At 62.2% G+C, this 9725-nt stretch overlaps 1 protein-coding gene across 5 annotated transcripts in view; it reads right to left on the bottom strand.

The window, feature by feature from the left end:
- Window positions 1–9725, bottom strand: part of KCNAB2 (potassium channel, voltage gated subfamily A regulatory beta subunit 2) — a 62183-nt gene that overhangs the window by 36397 nt on the left and 16061 nt on the right. For 4 of the 5 annotated variants that reach the window (XM_014546165.1, XM_014546167.1, XM_014546168.1 and 1 more), the window contains exon 3: window positions 672–803. In XM_014546165.1, coding sequence (XP_014401651.1) covers window positions 672–748 — 77 coding nt within the window. In that variant the 5' untranslated portion in view covers window positions 749–803. The remainder of the gene's footprint in view (window positions 1–671; window positions 804–9725) is intronic. The other variant, XM_014546166.1, reaches the window with a different exon arrangement.

Here is a 9725-nt window from a genome sequence, read left to right as displayed (position 1 = left end):
CCTGGCGCTCGGCGGCAGCGCCACCCAGTGGCGCGCGGGGGCAGAAGCCCGTTCTGTTGGGACCCGGGTCCTGGGGCTGCCTCACTCACACACAGAGAAGAGGAAACAAGAGAGGAGGTACCCCACCCCCACTCCCATCACCCCGGGAAGGTCTGTCTGGGTGGAAAGACCTCCAACCGAGACCGGCTGTCACCCCACGCGCTGGCCAGTCTGCATGCGACTGTGGGTTCTTAGGGTCTTGAGGGAGGGACAGTCCTTTCCCCTGTGACTTCCCGGGACACTGGCTGGGGCTCAGGCCGATAACTATCGAGGCAGGTCCCAGCGCTCCAGGACTGGGGGGCCCCAGGACCCCACCTGGGCCCCGGTTTCGTGCAGTGATGCCGCCTGGGTTCCGAGCTCGGCCCAATGCCTCCTGCCCCCTCCCTGTGGTCAGCCTGGGATTTACCCAGAAGGACCCCAGCTGTGCTTGGAAGAGGCCGCCCCGACCCCACCCTCCCAGCATCTGAGCCTCGCCCCGGGCATGGGGGAGCTGGAGGGACCAGCCTGCCGCTGCACCTCACAGCCCAAGGGCCTCACTCGGTCCTTCCCCGGGTCAAGAGGAAGACAGTGGCCTCGGGGGCTCCTCCTGGAGGCAGGACTGACGGGAGGGGGGGGGCGGGGGCAGGAGTCACCTGTAGATCATGCCGGGGGAGCCCGTCTGCCGCAGGGAGAGCCGAGCCGGGGAGCCTGTGGTGGATTCTGGGTACATGGAGCCGGCCTCACTGGTCCCGCCTGGGGCTCTTCACGCGGGAAGGCTCTGCGGGGAAGCAGAGGGGGAGCAGGTTCAGCAAGGCCAGCTGGGTTTGGCCTGGAGGCTCTGCGAGGGTGAAGGTCATCGCCCGTCCTTCATCAGACAGACAGACAGACAGACAGACCCACGGGGGTTTGGGCGAGGCTGATGACCAGGCCCAAGGACGGGAAGGATTTCTGCCCCATCTCCCCACTTTCCCCCACAAGCGCTCCTGGGGGGTCCTTCGCCCGCCCTGGCGGCTTTGCTGAGGCCCTGGGAGCACATTTCTGTTGCCCAAACAGCAGGAACAGTGGCACCAGGGGCCTCTGTGGGCTCAGAACTCTGTCTTCCCCATCTCAGGGCCGTCCTTGCTGCCTCCCCTCCCCTCACCCCGACTCCAGCCCACTGCAGGCCACCGGTGGGGCCGCTCAGTGTGAAGGAAGCAGCTTGTGCCCGGCCAGTGTGGCTCAGTGGTTGAGCATCAACTTATGAACCAGGAGGTCACGGTTGGATTCCTGGTCAGGGCACACGCCCAGGTTGCAGGCTTGATCCCCAGTGGGGGGCGTGCAGGAGGCAGCTGATCCATGATTCTCTCATCATTGATGTTTCTCTCTCCCTTCCCTCCCTCTCCCTTCCTCTCTGAAGTCAATGAAAAAAAAATATTTTTAAATATATTTCTTTATTGATTTCAGAGAGGAAGGGAGAGGAGACAGATAGAAACATCAATGATGAGAGAGAATCATTGATTCTCGGCCAGGACGAAAATATGTTTTTTTTTAAAAGGAAGCAGCTTGTCCAATGCCTCCCCCAGCCCCTGCACTCACGCCCTGTGTAACCCCCCTCCCGTTCCCCCCTTCCCCCCCTGGGTGAGCGCTGGACCTAGTGACTTGCTTCTAACCACAGAAGGTAGCACGAGTGATGGGACGTCACTTCTGTGATGAGGCACGTAGATGGTGCCTTCTGTCTTGCTAGTGGCATCTCTTTTCTGACTTGCTGGCTCTGATGAAGCAAGTTGCCATGTTGGAGAGGCCCACATGGCGAGGAACTAAGGGTGACCTCTGGCCAGCAGCCCACAAGACGGAATCCTTCAAACCACCGTGCGAGTTGCGGGGGAGAGGGGCCTCCCCAGTCGAGCCTGTGAATATGAGCCCAGCCCCACCAACACCTTGATGCAGCCTGGGAGGCCCTGAAGCGGGGGACCCAGGGGAGCCATGCCCCACAGACACCGAGAGTAAAGTCTGTGGTAACATCTGGGGCAGCAACAGATCATGCTGAGCTCCCGAGGGCACCCAGCCCTGCCCTTCCACCGTCATCCCAGCTCAGCAAGGACCCATCACCCACCCCCTCAGGAGCATCCAGGACCCTCCGCCCCTCGCAGGGATCCCCACAAGCTCTCCCCGGTCCCGGCCACCACCTTCTCTCTCGTCCCCACAACAGCTTTCTAAGGGGCTCCTGGCTCCCACCTTCCCCCCATGGTCTACTTCACAGGAGCCGGAAGAACCTCCTAGATATCAATCAGATGATGCCATTACTTAGCCCCAAACCTTCCAGTAGTTCCTCACTTTATTCAGAACGAAAGCCCAAATCTCAGCACCTGCCTGGGACCCCATCTGCCCCTCCCCGCCCCCCGTTGTTCCCTGTGCTCACCTCACCCCCGCACACTGGCTCCTGAGGCCCCACAAACCCGCAGACACTCCAGCCTCAGGGCTTTTGCACCTGGTCTTCCTCCACCTGAGCCCTCTGACCCGCAAGATCCCTCTGAAGGCCCCCCGCCCCCCAACCTCTGCCTCTTTTACAAAGGCCACCTTCTCATGGAGTCTTTCCTGAACACCTTACCTTAAACAGCAAACCCGTCTCCCCCACACCCCCCGTCCCCTCCCGGCATCACCCCCCCCTCCCCGCAGCACGTATCCCCTCCAGCACGCCTCGTACGCAGACATCTCATTTATGAGGTCTCCCTCCCACGAAGTTGCCAGCTTTGTCTTGTGTCCACAGCTGTGCCTGGCACAAGTAGACACTCAAATATTTGTTGAATGAATGAACGACTGAATGACCGCAACTCAGCCTGCTGAAGGCTCCCCCAGGGAAGCCCAGGGGGGTGGCTGGATGGGCGGTGTGTTAACCTTGAACGCCCTTGGTGGTGGAGGATGGGGGTGCTGCCCTCGGTGGTGGAGGATCAGGGGTGCTGCCCTCGGTGGTGGAGGACCTGGGGGTGCTGCCCTCGGTGGTGGAGGACCTGAGGTGCTGCCCTCGGTGGTGGAGGACCTGGGGTGCTGTCCGTTTGATGAACAAGGGCAGTGTTCTCTGGAGGGTGCAATGCTCACCTTGTCCACGGGGGGCGGTGCTCAAGCAGCTACAGGTGCAAGGACAACCAGCACCACCTGTGGCAACTAGGAGGGCATCCTGGGGAGGCCAGCTCTCCCACTCCTCCCCCTATCCAGCCTGGACTCCCTGAGCCAGGGGCCAGCTGCGGCCCAGAGCCCACCTCCTGGCCCTGCAGCTGCCACCATCCAATCAGGAGCAACTGCATCCTCCCAGCAGGCAATCCTGGAGGAGCAGATGTCCTAGTGGGATACTGCCAATGGCAGGCACCTTGGAGGGAGGCAGGCAGAGCAGCAGGGGCGGGGGAAGTCCCCTTCCCCACCTCCCAGTGGCGGGGGGAGGGGACGCTATAAGCCATTTGAGAGCACACCAGGCCCAGGAGGGACAGCTGGCTTGAGGTCCAAAGTCTGGTCCCTGTCCCCTGCACTAGGCCCCGGCCTGTGTGGACCTTGAGCAAACCCCCGACTTGTACAGGGAGACACTGAAGCAGGGGCGCTCACCAGGCCGCCCATCCTCCCTCACGGGCAAAGAGAGTCCAGATGTGAAACACCGAGCCCGAGGAGAGCCGCCGAGTAAACCTCAGCGCCCAGCTTTTACCGGGTGAGCTGACGGCGACGACGGGGGGCCAAGAGGTCAGGAGGCTCCGTCCTTCTGTTCCCCAACTGACCATTTGCAAAACGTTCACACATCAATAAAGTTGTAAAAAAAATCACAGCAACAAACCCCTGTATTCTTCATCCTGTTCACCAATGGTCTACATTGCGCCTCATTTGCTTATATTTCGTCTCTCCCTCTCTTCTTCCCCCCCTCCCTCCCTCCCTCCCTCTCCCAGAGACACTTGCACAAGATGGAAAGAATTTAGCACATCCAGGAGACAGAAGAAAAGGAATACACAGCTTAAACCAAGAAACTGCAAAGAAAGGCCAGCCCCGAGCCTGCGAGTCCAGGATGGAGACAGAATGACAGGAGACACTTTCTGAGGGGCCTGGCTGGGACGCCTGGGTCACCCAGATGCTCTGGTTGGCCGAGCCGCCATCGGATTGGCTCAGGATGGAGGAGGGAGGTACAGGAGATTGACTGGCCCCATGCCTCACTTCTCCTGGTAGCCATGTCCTTTGCTGTGTGACTTTGCTAGCTGCACCCCAACACACGCACATACACACACTCTCACACACTAGCTGCACCCCAACACACGCACATACACACACTCTCTCACACACACACACGCGCTCACACTCACACACATACACACACGCTCACATACACACACACACGCTCACATACATACACACACGCTTACATACATACACACACTCACACACACGCTCACACACACTTGCTCACACACACACTCACATGCTCATACTCACCCTACACACACTCACACTTCACACTCACACTGGGACAACCAGCACCACCTGTGGCAACTAGGAGGGCATCCTGGGGAGGCCAGCTCTCCCACTCCTCCCCCTATCCAGCCTGGACTCCCTGAGCCAGGGGCCAGCTGCGGCCCAGAGCCCACCTCCTGGCCCTGCAGCTGCCACCATCCAATCAGGAGCAACTGCATCCTCCCAGCAGGCAATCCTGGAGGAGCAGATGTCCTAGTGGGATACTGCCAATGGCAGGCACCTTGGAGGGAGGCAGGCAGAGCAGCAGGGGCGGGGGAAGTCCCCTTCCCCACATCCCAGTGCTCACATTCACACAAACACACACTCACTCACACACACACACACGCTCACACTCACACTGCACCAGCTCCAGCCTCAGCCATTAGATACTCGCCCTGGAGCCTCTGCCATCACCATGGACAAACCCATTGGTCCAAAGACTGCACGTGCCACCCAGTCTAGACTGGGATCCATTCTCCTGCAGGTGGGCGGAGCTTTAGCCTGAGCACTCCCGGGAGCGTATCCGGGGCTCAAACCTCAGGATCATCCTCATCACGCGAAACGACAGCTCCAGAGAGTGGCAGGAGCTACTTCCAACGACGGGAAAGCAGGCCGCCACGTTCTCTGCACCGTAGATCCCGGGGCTCGAGAAGCCGGGGTGGCCGGGCCTCCCTGAACGGGGCCTGATGGGAAAGGGAGTTAGCACACTGAGAGCTGGAGCGGTCACCGCTTCTAAATCGAAACCCTGCCCGAGCTCACCCCGCTCCATCCTCTGGGTGACCCGAGGACACCCACTCAGCTGCCGGAGGGTGTGAGGCCCCGTCAGGGCTCAGATCTGGTCCCGGGTCCGCGTTCTAACGGACGTCGTTGGGGGTGGCCTTGGGCAATCCTCCCAGGCTCCCCAGGCGTCAGTTTCTTCCTCCGTGAAGTGATAACGGGGTTTGAGGAGCCCACGTGCTGCAGGTGCGTGTGCGTGTGGGGCGTGAGGAGGGCCAGGGCGCTGGGATGGGTCTGTGCCCGGCCCCGGTGCAGGGAAGGGGAGGGCCACGGCCTGGGAGTGCTTCTTGCCAAATCGCCGCTCACGGCTCCCTCCTGGGTATTGGCGCCACGAAGCCGCTCACGCACAGACGTGTCCCTGCCCCCGGGCAGCTGTCGTCCCTCCAGGAAACCACTGTCCAGGTCCTCAGACTTGCGACGCCACCTGCATTTCCTTCGCTGCCTCTGCTCTCTGCTCGCGGAAGGCTACTTGTCTTTCCCAGAAAAAGGCTAGTCCAGTGGTTCTCAACCTTCTGGCCCTTTAAATACAGTTCCTCATGTTGTGACCCAACCATAAAATGATTTTCGTTGCTACTTCATAACTGTAATGTTGCTACTCTTATGAATCGTAATGTAAATATCTGATATGCAGGATGGTCTTAGGCGACCCCCGTGAAAGGGTCGTTCGACCGCCAAAGGGGTCGAGACCCACAGGTTGAGAACCCCTGGGCTAGTCCCATGCATGTGACCGTCACACACAGGGAGGACTCGATGTCATGAAGGGAGTCTGTGCTTCTGAGGGCCTCTGTGGCCGCACCTCACAGGTTCCAGAAGGCTTGTCCCTCGATAGCTGAGGTCGGAAGAGTGATAACGTAGGAGTTATCTGTTGCCACGGGACGAGGGTTAGCAGCTTAAAACAAGCCTTTCTCACCGGTTTTGGAGGGTCAGGAATCGGGATGGATGGGGCTGGCGGTTCCGGCTCGGGCTCTATCCCAAGTTTGAGTCAGGTTGCCGGCGGCTGGGGCTGCAGTCTCATCCGAAGGCTGGCCTGGGGCCAGGGGCTCCTCTTCTACACGTCTTGCTTGTGTGGCTGCGGGCAGCGAGGTCCGAGGCCTGGGCCTCTCACACCAGGTGCCTGGAACCTCCCCAGAGTAAAGAAGCAAGAAGCTGCTAGTCTTTCACGAAGAAGTTTGTCCTCTGGTTGCAAAGACCAACCCTCCTCTGATGAGGGAGGGTGTGAGGACCCGGCTACCTTGGAGGGCGCCGCTGTGACACCATGAAGGACGTCCCCCACTGTCACTCCCTCCCCCTATGCCCGCAATCACTGGGATGTCGGTTCCTCCTGGGCCAGGGCTTTGTCTCTCTTGCTCACAGATGAATCCCAGGGCCCCAGGGCGCCAGCCACACGCCAGATGCTCAGTGGACGTGACCGAGGGGAGGCGGAGAGCAAGGCTCCCGCTGGCCAGGTGTGATGGACAGACAGACAGCTGGACATCACTGATGTTCCTGGCGGGCTTGGGGCTGGAGCTCCAGTTCCTGCTTCTCGAGCCCTGGAGAGCCTTCCTGCCACAGCCCTGAAGCTCGGCTGGGGCTGTTCCCAGCACAGGGCCGCCGCCTTGCCGGCCACAGCCAGCAGCAGCCACCGCGGTGACTGTGGGCCTCGGAGAGACAGGAAGAGGTGTAACTGCTCGAAACCGCACAGATCCGGAAGGGCGCTTGCATAACACCCCTAGCCGCCCCCCTCCCCCCTCCCGCCCAGGAGCCAGACGCCCGCCTCCGGGCCCCTTCCTCTCCTCTCAGCAAGTCTGGGGCCAGGACCGAGAGTCTGGCCAAGGTGCACGTGACCCCTGGCCCGGCCTGTGGGCCATCGGGGAGCAAGCGAGAGGCCAGGTGCGGGAGGGGTGTGGAGACCAACAACCCCGTTCCTCGGTAGCACCATGAGGTCTGCTGAGATTCGGGTGGTGGGGCCAGCGGGGCGCATGTCCCGGGGCAGGGTCACAGCCCAGCGCCTGCTCTTTGCCACGAGGGGCCTGTCTCTCCTCCAAGCCCCCGGGCCTGAGCCGGGGGAGCCGAGTGGCGCACTGACCCACCGACCTGCCACTGAACAGCGTGGACCTCACGTGGCCAGACAAGAGCAGGAGCGTCCGGACCACGGAGACCCATTAGGAGTTTCTTAACAAAGGTCACAGGCTAAACATGTCACTCTTCTCAGAGCGACATTCAAAGGCCTGTCCCTGATCACACACGTGGACCCAGCACAGAGCCCCGTCCAGGCGGGGGCGAGCGGAGGCCCCGTTCACATCTAACCAACGTCAGAGTTAAGGTAAAGGTCACGGCCAAGAAATCCCAACCGTCCCAAATCGACGGGAAATCCCCTTGCACAGCCCCCATCACCACCAAATCAGGCACCTGCCGCCTCTGGACAGAAGCCTGGCTGGGCTCTGGCTGCACCAGGACCCTGCACGGCAATGGCTGGGCTGCCGGGTCAGCACCGCTGAGGCCCTGGGAGCGAACGGAGGCTCTGACCACGGGTGGGGCCTCATCGGCAGCCGTGCCTCCTGATGGGGCGGCCCCAGGCGGAAGGGTGCCGCCCAGGGCCCCATCTGGTGCCCGCAGAGGGAACCTATGTTTTACAGACCTCGTGAGCGGCAGCGAGGCAGGGGAAGACTCGGGAAACAGCCCGCATCCCCATGACCAATCCCAGTGCCCAGGCCCGGGCCCCGCTGGGGAGGGGCCCTTGCCAGAAGCACCGGCTTCTCTGAGCAGAAGGAAGCCCCTTGGGCACCAGGGAGCTGCCTGCCCAGCGCTGTCCTCCTCCCCCGAATGGAGATGACGGGGTGGCCGTGCTATGGCTTCCGCACAGAACTGCAGGGTGGGGAAGGCTGGGGTCCCCCAGCTGCCCTGCCCCTTGCAGAAGAGGGGGGACTCATTCGTCTTGTTTTTAAGGAGGGACCCTCACTTCCTGGCCTCTGAATCCCAGGCCAGGGGTTCCCAGGCGACAGCAGCCGCGCAGGAGCCTCTGGGAGCTGGCAGGGGCTGCGGGCAGCTGGCACCGCCTCGCGCCCCGTGGTGGCGACAGAGGTGACCCTGCAGCGCTCTTGATCTCCAGGCACCTCGCTGCCCAGGGATGAAAGCAGAAGCCAGCGGCTCCGGGGGCAGGACTATGTCCCAGGCGGACACCCCGGCTGGCTGCTGGGCTGCACCGCACCCTCTGCCAGCAGTCACTGGCGGGAGAGGTTTTACAGGGCCACGCAGGCTGTCTGTCCTGCAGGACAGTCACAGGGGCAGCTGCCACCCGGCTGCAGCCTGGCCTCGGGAGGTGGAGAGGAGGGGTGGAGTCTAGGGGGCTGCTGGCCTGGATGGGGGCGGGGGGAGCACACGAGCCCCGCTCAGCAGGAATACAAACCCATCTTGGGAAACAGGGTCTCGAAACACCCCCAGTACCTGCTCCTGGGTCAGAACAGCCAGACACAAGCCCATTTTGGTGGAAGGTGGTGGCCACAGGACCAACCAGGAAGTGGGTGGCAGGAGGTGCCACAGAGCTGAGGACGCCTGGCATACCCGGGCCCCGGGGAGCGGGGTGTGGCCCACAGCCAGCCTCGTGAGCGGCAGCGAGGCAGGGGAAGACTCGGGAAACAGCCCGCATCCCCATGACCAATCCCAGTGCCCAGGCCCGGGCCCCGCTGTCCAAGATCAAGGTGCCGGCGGACTGGGGTTCTGGGGACGCTACTTCCTGGCCTGCACACGGCCACAGCCTTGCACAGCAGCCTGCACAGCAGCCTGCACAGCAGCCTCGCGGGGCAGGAGGCCGGCATCCCCTGCAGGCTGGGGCCCCTGCTCCCGGGAGAGGGGACAGACCTGGTGATCAAAGCTCCTGATCCCTGGGGCCCCACAGCCTGGAGGTGGCACTGCTGCTCCCCACCCGACAGAGGGCGACATGAGGCTCAGAGAGGTTAGGCTGGGGTCCGGACCCGGGCCTGGCTGACCCCAAAGCTGCGCTCTGAGCTGCGCAGGGCTCGCCCACCCCATCGGGAGTAAATAACATCGCTTCTTTCGAAGCTTCCGCACAAGCTTTCTGACTGAATTAGCGATAGCATTTGGGCCGATGTCATGCGTCACACCTCACGTGGCTGTCACACGGATCCTTACAAAACCCCGCAGGCGGCCATGACTGTGCCCATCCTGCAGACGCGGACACTGAGGCCGAGGTCAGCCAGCTTGTACGTGTCGGGGGAATTTGAGGCTCGAGGGCCCGACTCCGGCGCTGGGCGCGTTCAGCAGCCACCCTCGGCGTGGCCTGTCCGGGGCCACACCCAGGTCACCTCCACAGGGGCCTCGGTTTGCTGAAATTCTTCGGAAAACAAGGGAGGCGCCCAGACCAAGAGCAGTTCCTCCATCATGGTCGGCGGGCGGCCTCCCTGGTGCCCTGGGCCAGGCTGGGCTCTGCTGCGGCTGTGGGCCCTGTGTGTGCTGCACTCAGCACGGCCAGG

Source organism: Myotis brandtii, unplaced genomic scaffold, assembly GCF_000412655.1.
Source record: "Myotis brandtii unplaced genomic scaffold, ASM41265v1 scaffold434, whole genome shotgun sequence".
Lineage (NCBI taxonomy): Eukaryota > Metazoa > Chordata > Mammalia > Chiroptera > Vespertilionidae > Myotis > Myotis brandtii.
This window is presented reverse-complemented; position numbering and strand designations above follow the sequence as displayed.